Source organism: Ostrea edulis, chromosome 4 (genome assembly GCF_947568905.1).
Source record: "Ostrea edulis chromosome 4, xbOstEdul1.1, whole genome shotgun sequence".
Lineage (NCBI taxonomy): Eukaryota > Metazoa > Mollusca > Bivalvia > Ostreida > Ostreidae > Ostrea > Ostrea edulis.
In genome coordinates this window covers 17643380-17662429 of record NC_079167.1, presented here as the reverse complement: position 1 = coordinate 17662429, position 19050 = coordinate 17643380, and the positions used below count along the sequence as shown (strand labels likewise).

Below are 19050 nucleotides of genomic sequence, written 5' to 3'. Positions count from 1 at the left end.
ATTAGACTTTTTAAAGTAATGTTGATTATTTTTTCGAGTCAAAAATTCATATGGGGAATGTTTTGTGACATTATTGGGGGAGAGGGGGGGGGGGAGAGGGGGGGGGGGGGCACGTAGAAATATGTGTACACAGTGTATGTACATCACTGAAAACTGTAATAAATGATGTGATGTGTTTCTAAATACGTACTTATATTGTATTCGAGTGAATATTACCAAACCGAACGAGCTCAAGCTTGATGACGTAACAAATGATATGACGTCATTTTTATGAGCAGATGATGGGCAGTGATGAAGCTCTATGACTACGAGTACACACATTTCTTGATAATTCTGTGTTTATTTACAAACACACATTCCCTTGTACAGAGCGATTTTTCAGAATCAGGTTTGGAAGAGCTTCTGAGAAAAATAAATGGAGTGAACAATGTTCCAGGACATTCTAGAGTGAAGAGAAAATCATTTCTTAACTTTAACCGGAAATCACACAAGCAAGCTGTTGATGAGGAATTCAAAGAGTATGAGAAATGTTTAAAGAAGCGCGAGGAAGAGAGAAAAGCTGGTAAGAATATCATTCGTGGATTGCTAGCGTTAGAGGGACAAACAGTCAGACTTAGCTGCAACCTTTGTCCGCGACCTGATCAAGACTTCGCCAAGTTAGAGATAATTGACTGGCAACAGCTTCGACGCCAAGACTCTGAATTTGTATTTGTTAATCATAACAGAGGGCGCGTGAAAATAGACAGTGGTACACGCGATCTTATCTTTGACCCAGTAGATGTACTTGATGCAGGTCAATACTTTTGTATAAATACTTACTACAGGGAATATGAGGAAATATATCAATTGGATGTGTTATTCAGGGAAAGACTCAAGACGACAAAATATGAGGATATTGAGCAGCAAAAAGACAAGTTTTTAGGAGATTATTTGCTAAGGGAATTCAACATTATGACCTTCACAGCTTGGTCTGATTGGACAGATTGTCAGGACTGTAACCAAAAAAGTGTCAAACGAAGGGTGGGCTTATGCATGGTCAACAAAATAGATAAAGAACTTCCGGTTCTACCATTTGACCTACCAACCATTAACCTTTACCCTGATGGCGTCCCATGTCGTTCAACCGTATTGTCTAAAGAACTGGCATCAATTAATCGTATCAAAATGAGGCGGAGCGAAGTGTGTTTGGCGGAATGTTATAAAGATTGTCCTACAACACCAGGGTTTGTTCTCATTACAGACAAATCCGGAAAAGTCGTGGAGACAGTAGAGGCTGGATTTTACTCTCTAAAGTAATTATCTATTGAAACATGCTCACCCTGGAAAATGTCAATTTATTTGAAAGTACCCGGATAGAAAGTAATGCTGTCCAGTATTCATAAGATACTCGATGGATACTTTTTCTGATTTCTAGCGCAACAATCATTTAGCAGTCATCATCACGAATTTCCAAAGAGCAATGTCTCATTTCATGAATCGAAAATATTCTCAAAGTCATAAGCAAGTCTCAAACGTAGATTTAATAGGGGACTCTTGCCCCCTCTCCCTAAATTGACCTAAGTGTAGGTATTTGAAATAATTGTACTGAATTAGAATGTAAAACGATTTGAATTAGGTAAAATCATAGTATATATATATAGAAAACATCAAATGTGGCATTTGGGTTTTCTCGTGTTCTGTGCACAGTAAATCCAATAGATTTAGAAAATTTCAAAAGTCACTGGTGAAGAATTCAACTCTGATTTTATTGCACAGAATATGAACGATTAGCAATCGCAACTTCTCGCGTCTTTCCGGCTTACTCGGGTAAAAACACACCCAGTGTATCAAATTTGTACAAAATGGATGCTTACAACCACTGTGTACGTCACTAATTAGTAATTATCAACATATTTCAAACTTTCAGTGGGAACATCTTATCGTTTCTGGTAAGTATTTACTGCAAAAAGACAATATCTGAAGTTGCATTGGGAAGTTTCTAGTATATTGGTCCCCAATAGCACGCGACTGTGCATGAGCAGTTATTCCCCTTAATTGCCGTTGCTAAGTGGATTGTAAATACGCCGCCACTTGCCTTTTGCCTCGGATGCTGAGACGTGAAACTCGCCAATATTTCGGGTAATAAGATTGATTAGAAAGCCCAGCGGCGTTTGAGCGTATTAATACGCAAGATCGTAAATACCGAGTTAGCGGAACTCTCTTGTAAAGAAGTCCGGAAAAGCATGTCGATCTTGGGCATTTTTTGTTTATTCAAAACATGGTATCGGAAGACGATTTAACCTCCATGTGCTTTCCACAATTAAAAGCATTTTTAAATGAAAGGTGTGCAAAAACGTCTGGATACAGGAAAAATGAACTTCTGAATTGAGCTCGCGAAGCTATATATTTTGACGCAAGCTCTTCTCAGCTTTGGGAATTTCCTGGCTGACAGCAGTGGGGAAAAATCCACCACATTTCCATTAAAATCTATCATTTGTGGATATTTCTGCGTATTATGTTTCTTTCTTGAATCATTACTGGTCTAATGCAATGCAATATGATAGTACACCATTGTTTAAATCGGGTGAATCGATCACGACAAAAGTTGCACAACTGGTATTATTTACCAACATGCCCAAATTCTCGCATACTCTGGGTCTCGCGAGACTTTAAAAGGGGAAAGTAAAATTTAAAACCAAGACGGAAAAAGTAGTCGCGATCTTGCGTATTACGTATTAATTTGAATGGGGCTTGGGGGCTGCAGTCCCCAATAAGTGAGTCTATCATATAGATTAAAAAAAAATTAAGCAAGGATGTTGGGGCTGCCCTAGCTGCAGAACTGTAGCTCTCTGAAAAAATATTTTGACGGAACAGAGAGCTACAGTTCCACCCCTAATAAAAACCTTCGATTTACGGCGCACAAAAAGCTGCGCACGGTTGAGACCCGATATCGTTGTATTCTTGTGTTGCTGTTTCATAAATTTAATATAAAAAAATTCTAAACATATTTTCCTACTATAGTTGTGTCCAAACATACCTTCAAATATTCATTAAAGCCCCATACGACCCGAAAACTCCCAGCTTCAAATAATTTCGTTTGTTGACTTAGCCATGTTAGGTAGCCGGTCAATTCGAACCCTGTTGTTGGTATATATTCATAAAATTCGTTATAAGTTATATGTTCGCTCTTCATTTATTATCAACACGAATAATTTATTAAGGAATGACTTTAATTCTGGGGCAAGTTATACGAGTATAACCTGGTTTGGGTCAGTTTACGCTTTATAATCCGCAAAGCGGAATATAAAAAAGCGTAAACTGACCCAAACCAGGTTATACTCGTATAACTTGCCCCAGAATTAAAGTCATTCCTTATAATTTAATGCAAGAGACAAAGATGCTAACCTTCGTTTATCAAAATGTACATAAACTCGGAAAAATACAAGTCAACCAAGCCGCGCAATGATTTACTTAGCAACAGCGACTCGAAGCGTCTAGCTGCGAAACCAAAGGTCGCCATCTTTAATCTTAGTTCTACGGAGCCTAGCCATTTATCAAAATATTGTATCGAAAGTGAAGTTAATCATGATGGAAAATATGTGTAGACTATCCATGTAATGCGTATTTCGCTGCCCTTTAGAGATAGAGATCGACTTTGAAGTCGCTCATCTCCGACAGATTGAGAAAATACGGGAAATTGCATTGTGTAGGCCTACCCAAAATAAATCTTCGAATATCAGAAAATGCAATGATTTACGGCTTTCAACTCTGTGAAAACTTCTACTAAACGAAAACTTACCCTTGTATGCAATGTTGTCGCTAATAGTAAATCCGACACAAGAAAATATGTAAGCAAGTAACAAATAGCGATCCACATGTCAATGTGTCTGACGTCATGTGATAAAATGTGACGTATGAATTTTTGTTTGCTTTGTTGAAAGACGGATCAAGGAATGAACCAACGCACCCCCGCCCTCCTTTTCTCCAGTGAGAAATGTATTTCAAAATGAACAGGATAATGCTTACTTGGCAAATCATTAATTCGAATATAATATCTTTGTTTTAATCTATTAATAGTATTATTCAACCATACATACAGAGAAAGATGCTTTACAAAAGTGATTTGCGTACAAGTATAGGCCTAGATGCTAATATTGACAACGAGAAAACAACATGTGCATCAAACCGAAGTATCTTATTGTGCACGTTGACTTTCTATTCCCTAGAAGGCTGAAAACAGTGCTGCGATGCAAATATTTAGAGAGAGAGAAAAAAAATAGTTCCGACATCTGGTTGTCAAGGGGGTGTGTCCCCATACCAAACCAGGTTATACAAAATCAAATCAAAGATAAGAATACAACAAGAATTAAATTATTAGAAATTAAAAAATAAAATTTTTCTAAAGGTAAAATAAGCTCTTGATTAATGATAATGCTACAAAAGTCCTTAACACTCGTGTGAAAGGGATGGAGACCGGACCAGAGTAATGAAAACCGCATTGCCGTGAGTTTAGCTATTTGAATAATTATTATTTAAAGGAACTGGAATGATATATATTATTTAAAATATTTAGCTAAAATATTTGTGGGGATATTAGATCACATCTAGACGTTATTGTGCAAGTATGGAAATGAACCGGGGTTCGAATTGACCCGGTTACCTAACATGGTTACGTCAACACACGAATTCATTTGAAGCTGGGAGTTTTCGGGTCGTATGGGGCTTTAATGAATATTTGAAGGTATGTTTGGACACAACTATCGTAGGAAAATATGTTAAGAATTTTTTGATATTAAATTTATGAGACAGCAACACAAGAATACAACGATATCAGGTCTCAACCGTGCGCAGCTTTTTGTGCGCCGTAAATCGAAGGTTTTTATTAGGGGTGGAATTGTAACTCTCTGTTCCGTCAAAATATTTTTTCAGAGAGCTACAGTTCTGCAGTTAGGGCTGCTCAGGCTCCTTTTCGAAAATGTCTTTGGGCTAAAATGTCGATGATAACGTTATTTAAAGTCCCCCCCCCCCCCCCCCCCCCCCCCCCAATGTCGTACTTACTAAAATATTTTTCGTAAAATAGGAAAAATCGATATCATATCCTTTCTCAATACCAGATGAAATTCAGTTTGCTTACATCAACATCAGTGACGAGAATATTTAGGAGAATTACGTAAGACTACGCATATACGTAACGATTTCCTAAACAACGGATTCTATTTTGGAACATAAACTAGACGTCTTTTTGTATTCAATTTTGATTTTGAATTTTAAAAACTGTGTTTAAGAACCCGTTAATTCTCAAAGTTTAACATGTATTGACTTTCAAACTCAAATGTTCATAGTAGAAGTTCATGTCGTATACCACATCATGCAGACAGAGAGCAAAAATACGCGGGAAATTGTTATATCATTCCCTTTGATTAATTTCTCGGTAACGAATGTTACATCATGAATGTTACATCTTGACACGTTTGTCAAATTTCAGACCAACCAATGACTTCTGCAAAAGAAATGTTTATATTTTCATTCTCTGTACACTACGAGATTTTCATAAAAGGGGTAACATTTGCTCTGCAAATACGTGTTCATAAAAAGTTTATTGTATCATATGTTACATTTCTAAAATCGAAATGCAAAATTTTGAGAATAATGATAACTTCTTCTCAATGCCACATGTAAATATCGCTTGATGAATATTTTCCCAAAGTTTTTGAATATTTTAGCGCCAAAATAGATCAAAAACATAAAATAATACGAAATCTTTGTCCATACATTGGGTGTTTAATTGACCCTATGATCACACAATATAATCTGGCGACATGGAGTAATATATACACCACTGCTTAAAATCATACGCAAAAGGTGTTAAACTTTTATTGAATGAAAATTTAGGAAATACAAATGATATTATTATACTTTCATGTAAAATACTCGAACCTGATTGGTCGAGAAGCATTTGAAAAAACATATTATTATACTTTCATGTAAAATACTCGAACCTGATTGGTCGAGAAGCATTTGAAAAAACATATTGTTACCCTCTGAAAACAGAAAACACGCGACCCAGGGTGATAGTATCTAGCAACGGGTAACAGTACTTGACAACGGGTGATATTATAAAAAATTATCACATGCGTCAAATTTATGCGCGTACGGTTCGCCGTAGATTGCTAGACGACGTCGTTTGAGCGTTTGTAATAAACGCGAGTACCCGCATCGAAATACGAAATATCGCACGACAGTGATTGATCAAATGTCAACAGACGTAAGTTTTTCTGCTTTCCAGTTTACATAACATTCAGTATAATAAAACAAATATTGCATGTATTTGAGGGTAACATTGAAATTTTCACCCCTCGAGAAACCATTGTCAACCTCGGCTACGCCTCGGTTGACAATGGTTTTCTCGGGGTGAAAATTTTCAATGTTACCCTCAAATACATGCAGTATTTATATATTAACGCAAAGAAAATTAAAAAACACGCTCTCAGATTTTTATATTTGCTTGTTCAATTTTAAAAATTGAGTCGACGACAGGTACGTATGTTACAAAATTAGGGTATCTACGCTTCCTACCAAGTTTATAAGTAAAGGGGAAATAAAAAGTATACCATGCCTAGGAAGGCTATGGGTCCATGAATGTATAGCACACAAAATATATGATTTGATATATTTTATTTTCTAATAAAGTGCAGGCGACATCGATTGCACGCTTTTATTGACTTTGAGTGTAAGTTGTTGAAACAGTACAATGCCATTGTGACAGCTTTTAAAATCATTTATCTTTTTTTATTATTATTTACGACACCCGGAGAAATAAAAAGAAAAAGCTAGTTGTTATGCTATATACCCCCTCCTGTTTTATTACTCTCAGACTCCAAACAAAGCAGCAAATATTTTAAGAAATTAATGATAATTTCTTAAATTAATTAAATGACAATACGAATTTTAGGTTATTCATTTAAGTCATGTAACATTCTTAAAATCATTGATACATGACTCCCGACGAATGTAAGGAGAAGGGGGAAGGGTAATCAGACGGTTTTAAAACTTGCATCATACCTAGTTTCTTCAACCATGTTAACCATTTCATCATGTTAATTGATGGTACGCCAAGACTTTTCACATTTCTTTCATTCATGTCGTTCATCATATTCAAAACATTTTATGTATTTTTTGTTGTTGTAAAAATAAGCGATATATAACATTACAGTCTTTAACGATGAACAGCACCCATAAACAGCTATTTATGGATGCATGTGCCATATCATAAAATAGAACTATCAAAAGGCCTTTTATTACAATCGATGAACTTTCGAATCAGTGGTATTTCCTCCAATCTGGCAATTCCTCGGTCAAGTAAAATTGTTACACAAGCCATTATTGAATTGTTTTTGAAACACGTCAACAATTAATCGCTCTGCAAATTTATTTTACTGGAAGTCTTCACTTTCTACACATTCCAGTGGGGACGCTGCTAAAATAGGAACATATTTTCCCGCCACAGAAAGTCGGCAGTTCCTCTCATTTACATCTGTAGTATAATCATAGTATAGGATACTGTCCAAATCATGTAGGCGTTTTTGTCATTGAATGGCGTTATGGGCATGTAGGAGTTACCTTCCCTGAAAAGCAATGAAAACTAATTAACATTACTTCCTAGTCCTGTTCTCTGAAATTCACAGGTTTCTGACAATAGGAAATGGATATCCTTATAATATTTTTTCAACATCTTTTCAGATTTTGTGGTCTAGACAAAAATATAATCAATAATACGTGAGACTTAATCAAACTTACCTCAATCCTTAACGACGGCGACATTTGACTTTGTGCCATCGAACTAATATAACTGCCTTTTATCATACACTTTTTAAAAACGATACCCTATCTATGAATCCCAAAGAGCTATGCAGATCAACTTCATTCTGAATATTTCATCAAATTTGATGAGACCGCAAAAACCGAGGTGTGGCACGAAAAAGATCCCTCCCTGCTCAAAGGCCGTAAGCGCCGAGCATAGGCGCCTAGACATACATGTAGTTTGCAGCCCTTCACCGGCAATGGTGACGTCTCCATTTGAGTCAAGGATTCTCGAGAAGGATGTTAAACAATATTCAATCAATCAATCGAAGGATTTGCAACAAAACGTTATGTTTATGATGTCATAATTTCAGTTTTACGTAGAATAACAATTCAGTTGCATCGAGATTCTTTCATAAAATGCACTAAATTTTGAAACAATTGTACGGATGTCGATTTCGATTCAGAACAAATAGAACCCTTATCATATATAATCCTTTTTAAGCGAAGATTATTTGAAGAAATCTTTTGTCAAGTGATACTGCAAGCTACGTTGAATTATTGCAGATGCTGCACTATTTGATTAATTCCAATATTAAGAAGAGAGGAAGAATCGATTCATTTGTTAATTTTTTTCAGTTAAAAAGAAGGCAAAGAGTCGAGGATATTAATTCAATCACGAAGTAGATCTATAACTGTTTTTTAAAGAGCATATTCGTAAACATACAATTATCATACCTTTCTCATATTGTAATTCTTTAATTTACTGGATGGGTATAAATGTAATTCTTTAATTTACTGGATGGGTATAAATGCAAAAATTACTGTAGGACAACCCATCCTGTCAATATGACACTTTCTTGAATTTCTTATACATGTACTATGCGCGGATCTAGAGGAAGGGGTTCAGCAAGTTTACACCCCCCCCCCCCTTTCTGATGGATTTATTTTACCTTAAGAGTAACAATTTCCCTTTGTTTTTAAATATTCTAAGATATCGCACAGGGACACCATTCATTAATGAAATTCTGTAAAATATTCACGTTGGTCATGTTTTATGGATATGAAAATACTTGACATTTCAAAACACATTTTCAAATGAAATCACACATAAATCGTAAGAATTGTTCTAAAAATACACCATTTCGGATCCATTTTTCTTTCCTTTTTAAAAAATTATCCCTCACTTATCTATTTTGCCGCTTCGCGCCTTACTGAAGCCACCACTAAGCTGCAATCCGCCCATGAGTCTGAAAACGTGAACAAACTTGTAATCATCGAAGGCGATTTTTTTCCATACCGTCTGCCTACAGAATTTAATGGGTATACTTCTTTTACCATATATGTCTATCTGTATGCAAATATGGCTATCATGCTGGAAGTCAATTTCCTTTGAAATTAATTATAACCACCAAAAACAAGAGGCCCATGGGCCACATCGCTCACCTGAGTCACCTTGGCCCATATCTGAAGACTTTCCATATATATTTGCATGTAAAACCTTGGTCCCTATTATGGCCCAAACTACCCTTTGCAAACTTGAATCTACACTATGTCAGAAAGCTTTCATGTAAATGTCAACTTCTTTGGCCCAATGGTTCTTTTAAAGCTTTTTTCTGTATTTGTATGTAAATCTTTGACCCCCTCCCCCCACTTGTGGCCCCATCCTACCCCCCGGGGACCATGATTTGAACAAACTTGAATCTGCACTATGTCAGAAAGTTTTCTTGTAAATATCAGCTTTTCTGACTCAGTGGTTATTGAGAAAAAGATTTTAACTATATATTTGTATGTAAAACTTTGATCCCCCTTGTGGCCCCATCCTACCCCCAGAGCCCATGATTTGAAGAAACTTGAATCTGCACTATGTCAGAAAGTTTTCATGTAAAAATCAGCTTTTCTGGCTCAGTGGTTCTTGAGAAGAAGATTTTTCCTATATATTTGTATGTAAAACTTTGATCCCCTATTGTGGCCCCATCCAACCCCGGAGCCCATGATTTGAACAAACTTGAATCTGCATTATGTCAGGAAGCTTTCATGTAAATCTCAGCTTTTCTGGCTTAGTGGTTCTTGAGAAGAAGATTTTTAAAGTTTTTCCCTATATATTTGTGTGTAAAACTTTGATCCACCCCTTGGGGCCCCATCTTATCCCCGGGGGCCATGATTTGAACAAACTTGAATCTGCACTATGTCAGAAAGTTTTCATGTAAAAATCAGCTTTTCTGGCTTAGTGGTTCTTGAGAAGAAGATTTTTAAAGATTTTTCCTATATATTTGTATGTAAAACTTTGATCCCCTATTGTGGCCCCATCCAACCCCAGGGGCCCATGATTTGAACAAACTTGAATCTGCATTATGTCAGGAAGCTTTCATGTAAATCTCAGCTTTTCTGGCTTAGTGGTTCTTGAGAAGAAGATTTTTAAAGTTTTTCCCTATATATTTGTATGTAAAACTTTTATCCCCCCTTGTGGCCCCATCCTACCACCGGGGGCCATGATTTGAACAAACTTGAATCTGCAATATGTCAGGAAGCTTTCAGGTAAATTTCAGCTCTTCTGGCCCAGTGGTTCTTGAGAAGAAGATTTTTAAATGACCCCACCCTATTTTTGCATTTTTGTGATTATCTCCCCTTTGAAAGGGACATGGCCCTTCATTTGAACAAACTTGAAAGCCCTTCACCCAAGGATGCTTTTGGCCAAGTTAGGTTGAAATTGGCCCAGTGGTTCTGGAGAAGAAGTCGAAAATGTGAAAAGTTTACGGACAGACAGACGGACGCCGGACAAAATGTGATCAGAATAGCTCACTTGAACCTTCGGTTCAGGTGAGCTAAAAAAAAACAACTATTGTATTCCTCTATATTTTGAGGAAATTTGATTTTTTAAAAATTAAGAATTATAGTTTGGTGCAAAACTTGATAACGAGTATTTTTCTGTGGAGATGAGAGTTTTTCCATTAGGATAGTAATGAGCTTTCTTTTTATTTCAGAGACAAGCCCAAACTTCCACCTATGGTTGTTCGTCGGGTACTCTTTGAACCTATCAACAAACATCTTATCATGAAATGTCCGAACAGCAAGAAATCCAAGGCTTTGATCCGATGGCAGAATGGTACTGTCGTTATAAATCCTCGGACTATTAAACGACAGACTAGAGGACGTGTGTTTATCGATACCATTAACAGACTCCACATCCGGCGCCTGCGCATGACCGACACTGCGCCTTACAATTGCTGGAGCTCTACTGTTCACTTGGCAACTATCAAAGTAATCGTCACGGAGGCCAATAACGACAAAAAGCTGAAAGAGTACATCACTCTTGGCGGACTCTTTCTGACAATTATTTCTATCTTTTTTATACTTATATGCACTTTGTGCAAAAAGAAACAGAAAAGTGCTAAGTAACATTTATTGTCATACTTTTAAAAAACTAAGGCAATATAAACAAATAAGTAATAACAAGTGTTACCATCAATTAGACAAGCAAATATTTCAAGAAACATCTATCTGTAAAAATACAGTCATTTTGCACACAGATGCCCATGGAGCTCTTGTTTTAGTGACGACATGTACAGCTATAAGGCACTCATTGTTCAGAATGAAATTGATTGAATACCACTTGCGCATGCATTTGATAGAATACCACTTACATTTGGATGACTTCGATTTTCAGACAATAATTTCTAGAAACTATCAAATTACCCTACAACTCCTGTGAAATTTTCATTACACTTTTCTCACTTCCTTTCACAAAATGTCAGCAGTCTTGTTATGCGCTGGTATTGATATTTGTCTTCGAGAAAAAAATGTTACTACAAATTGACTGCAACCTTGAAGGACGATATCATATTGACTTAGTTATGGTGGATAGGGTGCCTGTTTGGCGTCTGTTTGCTTGAAGGAAATTTACGGGATGCTTAGACAAAGACATTAATCATATGAATCACAATTGGCTCCTAGGAATAAGTTAATTTTGCAAAGATTCAAAATATTTATGACGAATAACTTGCAGAAGTCTACTTTTTTCCTATTTATGTCCATTATAAACCATTGTAAAAGAGAAAAATAAAAAGCGATCTGAAACGGGGGGAAAATAATAGCGATAATATTGTAATGCGCACCATAACACTTAAAAATACATGAGGGTAGTATAGACCTGAGATTGCGGAAATCCTTGATTTGATGATAACTTACCAAATGGCATACCTCTAAAAATAAAATTTATACATGTATAAAAAGTATGTATTAGGCTCTGAACCGAGTTCTGAAACAGCCAAAAAAAAAATAAAAATAAATAAATAAAAACTCAACACTTTAAATCGCTTGTCAAAAGATAGAAACAAATTTTGCATATTCATATTTTATACTTTTGTTTTCCCATGAAATGTATATTTAAAACGCACCGTATGTTTACAAAATTTTACATTTTGAAAGTTTCTCTGGATTTATGCTTGGGGCATGGATTATGATCATTCTACCCCCCCCCCCCCCACCCTCCCCCCCCACCCCCAACCTTATCAACTTACTTTTTTTCTTATCTAGAATAGACTTATTTTTCTACTTATGTTTTGTAAATATGCATTACAGATCATCCAAAAACTGTTATTTTTCGTCTCTGTCGCGTATTAGTGAAAGTCACGTAGTAATCACTGATAATGTGATTTTTACTAATACGTGACAGAGACGAAAAATAATGCATACCGTATAACAGTGTTGCCAGAAAATCAGTCTTGGTTGTGTCATTGGTTTGTTATTTTAAAACTTAAATTATTTCATAGTACCATCATTTAATTTTATTCCAGATTTACCCATTATATATATATATATTTCCTTTTCTCATTTTCACCATATCGATATGTTTTTCGGATTTTTTTCCGTTAAATTCATCGGGTTCGGTTTCTTTCAGTCATTTTCAATTTCCGATCGAGAGCGATATTTCGATCATTGCGAATACCGCAACTTTCAATACTTATCGAGTGCGTTCGAGCTCGCCGTTCTTCGCACCTAGAACGGGTTCGAGGTACAAGAACTCGCACCACCTCTGTAGGTAGTGTGGTCGAAGAACAAAGAACACGTTCGTGCGCACATGTTCTCGTCGTTCGCGACTCTAAGAACAGAGCATGAGAACAACGGGAACGGCGACCTCAAACGCATTCTTAGAGTGCGTTCGAGATCGCCGTTCTTCGTACTAGTACAAATTCCTGTCGATCCCGAACGCCGAGTACGCAACCCGAGAACGGGTTCGAGGTGCAAGTCTGTAGGTAGTGTGGTCGAAAAACAAAGAACACGTTCGTGCGCGCATGTTCTTGTCGTTCGCTACTCTAAGAACGAAGCACGAGAACAGCGGGAACGGCGACCTCGAACGCACTCCTAATTTCCATTAGTGGAACTCTTCAAATTAAAGGCGCGTAAAGTCGTGCTACTGGGACAACATAATGTAAACACATTACTTAGGCATATGTAATATAAATTATGGTATCGAATACATTTTATAACCGACTGCAAACCACAACACTGATTAAAATTCTAAAGTCAAATTTAGGAATTGATTATTCTTACAAGAAAACAGACGAACTTATTAAACTATTGAGGGAGAGAAGGTACTAAATTTGCCAAATCTGACCGATATAAAGCATCAATCGCAAGAAGAACTGTGAAGAGAAAAACCTACATGCACATCCAACACAAGAACTTTTCTTGTAATTAATGGGATTAATATATTTTTAATAGTTATTCCGTCAGACTATGAAGACAGTTTTTTTTATTATACAATTAGGACAGGTTCATATGGCATGGACTTTGTAATCGTACACGTACACCCTCCCTTCAATTTCCATATTTTAGAACAAGTTATATATATATATATATATATATATATATATATATATATATATATATATCCCAAACTGCATTTTTTTAGACGATTATAACACTAATTAACACAACTAATGCGTTTCCAAACTGCATCTAAGCTATTTTGAGAATTACAAAATATTGATGGACTTAGAACGGAGAACATCGTTGTTTGGAATTTTTAAAATAGGTGGGATGGAGTTTAAAAAACATGTAACATCTTTAATAAAATAGTGTTGGAATATTTGAAAAATGCAGTTTGCCCAATGGTTATTCTATTTAAAAATACACCATGTATTTTAATTCTTAAAAAAAGGGGGGGGGGTGCTATGAACGTTTCATTTATGTCCCAGTAATCTCGTACTTGCTCGCGAGACTTGTGCATTTTCTTACCAATGACGCACAAGAGTCATCAAAGCACGATAACTCTAACGAGCTGGTAATGAAACGAAACACTGATAGTCTAGTGGTTGTGTGTTCGTTTTAGTATGTGGAAGGTACCGGGTTCAAATCAAATCTCACGAAACGAAACGAAAGCGGGTTTGTTAAAATTTTCTAACTTCAAATTTACTTATCCGCTTCATTTAGTCATTGTCATTGTTTCTTTATTTCTTCCTTTACAACGTAATTAGTGAGTTTATTTACTGATCTCAATCTAGCTTACATATATCGCGGATTTACAGGTAAATTCTGGAATAAAATTATTAAAACAGGTAAGCAGCTGACATATCGAGTTAATTTATCGAAGTTGTTTGTCTTAATTTTATAGACGTAAAACATTTGATTACAGTGAGAGAGATAATCACTATCTTGCAGGGTTTTCGCATTCAATCACATATTTCGAATAAAAATATTTGTATTTTACTGACTTAAATTGTAAGTTTATTTGATATTTATTGCATATTGTATTTGAAACTTGCAGATTATATTGCTAAACCGAAAGTGCACATTTACTTTCACTTTGACTTTAGGTATTCAAGTTATGTAAGACGTTTATACACTGAAAATTAAATGTCTATTTTAGATTTATTACCCTTTTTCCTATATTTCTTTGGTTCATAAGAACTACCCTCCGAAGACGTTTACCTAATGTATTGCCCTGTGTTTAAGATAGTCCAATCAATGACTACATGTACCATCCTTTAGTCCTTGTTCATATTATTTTGTGTGGGTTTTTTTTTATTACTTTGTTGTTTACAAAACCATATTCTAACCATGTCTCCAGATAAGAAACCAAAAAGCCTCAGCAAACTCTACATCCAAAGAAGAAATTGAGCAACTAATAAAAACTCTGTCAGTTATGAAAGTGAAACCCAAGGCAGATACACCTGAGGATCTAATACAATGGATGTCATCCTTGGTAGGTGCAGAGGTACCAGTAGCCGAATCCAATGCAGCTAAGACAGAGCATTCAGTTCATACACATAAGGATATATGAGAGTACCATTTACCTTATTAGCAGCCTATACGCATGTCAACATCAATTACTGGTGGTGGGAAGGGTGTTGCATCTTATGAACTGTGGTGGTATGAAACCACATGTCTAACGAAGGAAGAACACTCTAAGGAAGCTATCATGATGTCAATCAGAGGGTCGTTAAAGGGAGAGCCTGCCAATGTATTGATGCAGTTAGGATATGTGGAGAGGATAGAAGAAATAAGTTTGACACTATTAATGGTAGACTAGAAAAAGAAGATATCCTAGCAGAATTCTATAGTGCACGACAAAACGATAACGAGAATTGTGCTACATGGATTGTCAGGCTGGAAGACCTGATGAATAAAACTTTTAAGAAGGGAAAAGTGTCTCCAGTTGCTGGCAATGAGATATTGAGAACCATGTTCTACAAAGGACTACGTCAGGATCTAAGAGACATATCAGGTCATCTCTTCCATACCACACATGATTTTGAATGACTTAGGGTGATGATAAGGAAAGTTGAGATCGAGCATCAGCCAGCAGTGAAACCAAAGCACGCAACTGTTACGACTGCAACTAGTGATGATCGTTTTAATCAGTTGCAGACACAGCTTGATCAGCTATCTGCCCACGTCTTGCAGTTGGGACAACCATATTTCCAGAATCCATATCATGGATCTCAGCTGAGACAACCTTTTCAGAAGGGGAAAGGAAAGAAAAGAGGATATGGGAAGTAACAGTCTAATAAAAGGTGAAGATTACGAACATTGATCAATCTCATAACTCCTATAAGCAATACAAAATAGAGAGTTGGGCAAACATGGACCCCTGGATATACCAGAGTGGCATCATGTGCCTAGGAGGAGTAAGCATCACCTGTCGACCGGTCACTCCCACCGTGAGCCCTATATTTTGATCAGCTAAACGGAGTTATCCGTAGTCAAAATCAGTGTGCTAAGAACAGTCTAACAGTCGGCATGAAACAGCATTTGACCCAATGATAGTTTGTATTGACGAACTAGATCGTTATAACGACCATATATTTTGCGAAATGCTGACTTTAAACGAGACTGTTGAAACCCTGCACCATCAACTTGTTTGTCAGTAGCTTGCTTCGATTTTAAAAACTGACCAAACGCAGAACAAGCTCTTGCGTATCGAATCAGTTGAGAGACACCATATGCTGGTGATAGTGGAATATTGCTACATAAATATGGGGAGTTGATGATGGAGAATTTGAAATCATCCCGTTTGTCATAAAGCTGAGTTGTTAGTTTGCCAATAATATTAATAACATGATGCCTAATCCAGAGCTAGTGTCAACAGCTGAGATAGCATCTTTACCTGCAGTTCAACTGGATGAGGTTATATGCTACAAGTGCCACCAGAAAGGACTCATCGCTATTGGATCATCAGAGAGCAGATTTAAACTCCAACGGACCATTTCCTGGGGCCAAGCGCCTGGTCGTGCCAAAGTGAGGCCCAACAACACAACGCAGTTGGTTAGTTGGTGTTCCAAATGAAGTAAAGCTTTCTATCAATAAGGTTGGATGCACAGCTTTGATAGACACTGGTGCTACTGTCTCCACTATAAGTGAGGATTTTTATATCAAACACGTTTAGGAAGTTCTACATGTGGAATGTACTGACGGCAAACAGATGCCTTACCTTGGATATATCTGTACCAGTATAGAAACATATGGAATGCAACTTAGTACATTACATGATTGCCTGTTTCTTATCGTTCCAAGTAGCAACTACAATTCCCGTGTGCCAGTTCTCATAAGAACCAATATCATCAATCGCCTTTTGGAAATAAAAGGAGAGGAATTTGGCTCGAGGTATCTTCAAGATTCAAATACTTGGTACTTTGCATTTAGGTGTATTAACATGAGAGAAAGAGAATTGTAGAGGAACGAGAACATGCTGGACACACTGAAGTAAGTAGAAACACATTGTGTTACTGTGAAATCAACATTGTTCGTGGGAGGATGGATGTTCGTGGGTCACTCTTACCCACGAATTTACGTGTCCTCGAACAGTTTTTTTTTAAACCAAGCAGTGTTATCTCTCCTAGTGACATCGTATTGCTTATCCACGAAATTACCTCTCCACGAACTAGCAAAATTTTGCTTACCCACGAACATTGGCCCCCACGAAATAAAATGATTTCACAGCATTACACCACCTAACGGATGTGTAGTGATCAATGGATACACAGATAGGAAGCTGCCATACCATCACGATCTTGCCATGTTACAAGCAACGAAGCTGTCCACTACCCAGTATTAGACATATCATCATCCTCACACCTTTACAATTACGATTGCACCGGTAGAAATTAGCAACATAACTACCAGAACTGTGTTAATTTCACCGAAAGCTCTTCTTTGCGAGTTGTAACCTGTCACCGTGCTGGATACGGTGCTGCCAGAGTCTGCAACTATTTCCCCGGACGTACAACATATGCTGGACAAAGTCAATATTTCGAATGATGTTACATCAGTGGAACAGAAAGGCTGCAAAGATCTGATAATTGAATTTCCAGACGTCTTTTCCAAGTGTTCCACTGATATAGGTACCACGGACAAGGTCAAACATCAAATAGACTTGCATGACGAAACATCATTCAAGCAGAAATACAGAAGTATTCCTCCTGCAATGATTGAGGAAGTGATAGTCACATACAGGAGTTGATAGCTAGTGGTGTTATACGTCCTTGGCATTCTCCATTTTCATCAAACATGGTTTTTGCATAGAAGCAAGACGGCTCACTTAAGACTTTGTTTAGACTACCGTCAACTGAATTCTAGAACAATTAAGAACAATTATGCCCTGCCACTATCTCCGTGGTCTTTGGTGACCAAGTCTTCCAACAATCTGTTGGAATTCCCATGGGCACGAATTGTGCTCCTTTGCTAGCTGACCAGTTTCTATATTCATATGAAGCAGAATTTATTTAAAACTTTATACGTGAGAACAAGAAATATCTTGCTGTGGCCTTCAACTCGACATTTAGATATATCGACGACGTTTTGTCTATTAACAATGATAACTTTCATTCACATGTCGATTCGATATATCCCTGTGAGCTCGAAATAAAAGACACCACAGAGTCGTCCACTTCTGCTTCATACTTAGATAATTTATTGAAAGTAGACATTAACGGCAAACTGACAACTCAACTGTATGACAAACGGGATGATTTCAGCTTCTCCATCGTCAACTTCCCATATTTATGTAGCAATATTCCATTATCACCTGCATATGGTGTTTATATCTCACAACTGATTCGATACGCAAGAGCTTGTTCTGCGTATAGTCAGGTTTTAAATCGAGGCAAGCTATTGACAAACAAGTTGGTGGTACAGGTGTTTCAACAGTCTCGATTGAAGTCAGCATTTCGCAAATTCTATGGTCGTTGTAACGATCCAGTTCGTCAATACAACCTATCATTGGGTCAAATGCTGTCTGACATGTTTCATACCGATTGTTAGGCCGTTCGTGGCACACTGATTTTGACTACGGATAACTCCATTTACCTGATCAGGATATAGAGCTCACGACGGATGTGACCGGTCGACAGGGGATGGTTACTCCTCCTAGACACCTTAGGGTTGCCTTCCCTTTTAAAACTAAACAAAATCAATCAACAAATTCAAAGTGTTAAATAGATTAAGCGTAAATATATTGTATATTTTCATTTAAAGAAACTCATGAACTCATTCATTCATTTAGTCGTTTTACTGTTTTTCTTTTTGATGATTTGCTAAAAACTGTAGCTATAATAATTATACCATTCATTTTTAACAAACTGAGTGTTTAAATTACAAATTGCACGTCAGTCTTGTATTTTTGGCATTCGAAATTAAAACACGAATAACTATAGAAGCAACTTATGAACAAAACAAAATGGCAGCGCCCATATGGATCACAAAATTTTCAGTGTACGTATGTAGAGATTATCTCTATTCATTTGCTGATTTTCTCCTTTTCTTCTACTT

General features: G+C 36.8%; 1 protein-coding gene across 1 annotated transcript; it reads left to right on the top strand.

Moving 5' to 3' along the window:
- The first annotated feature begins 291 nt into the window (after nucleotides 1-291).
- Nucleotides 292-11211, top strand: LOC125683621 (Ig-like V-type domain-containing protein FAM187A). The gene is made up of 2 exons (XM_048925011.2): nucleotides 292-1292; nucleotides 10764-11211. The coding sequence occupies exons 1-2, from the start codon at nucleotides 292-294 to the stop codon at nucleotides 11176-11178; spliced, it is 1416 nt and encodes a 471-aa protein (XP_048780968.1). The 3' UTR covers nucleotides 11179-11211.
- The last annotated feature ends 7839 nt before the right edge of the window (nucleotides 11212-19050 follow it).

Excerpts from the sequence above, each read along its gene's own strand:
- LOC125683621 (XM_048925011.2), top strand. The coding sequence starts at position 292 with ATGAAGCTCTATGACTACGAGTACACACATTTCTTGATAATTCTGTGT. Across the intron at positions 1,293-10,763 it reads GCTGGATTTTACTCTCTAAA|AGACAAGCCCAAACTTCCAC; the intron begins GTAATTATCTAT and ends TTTTTATTTCAG.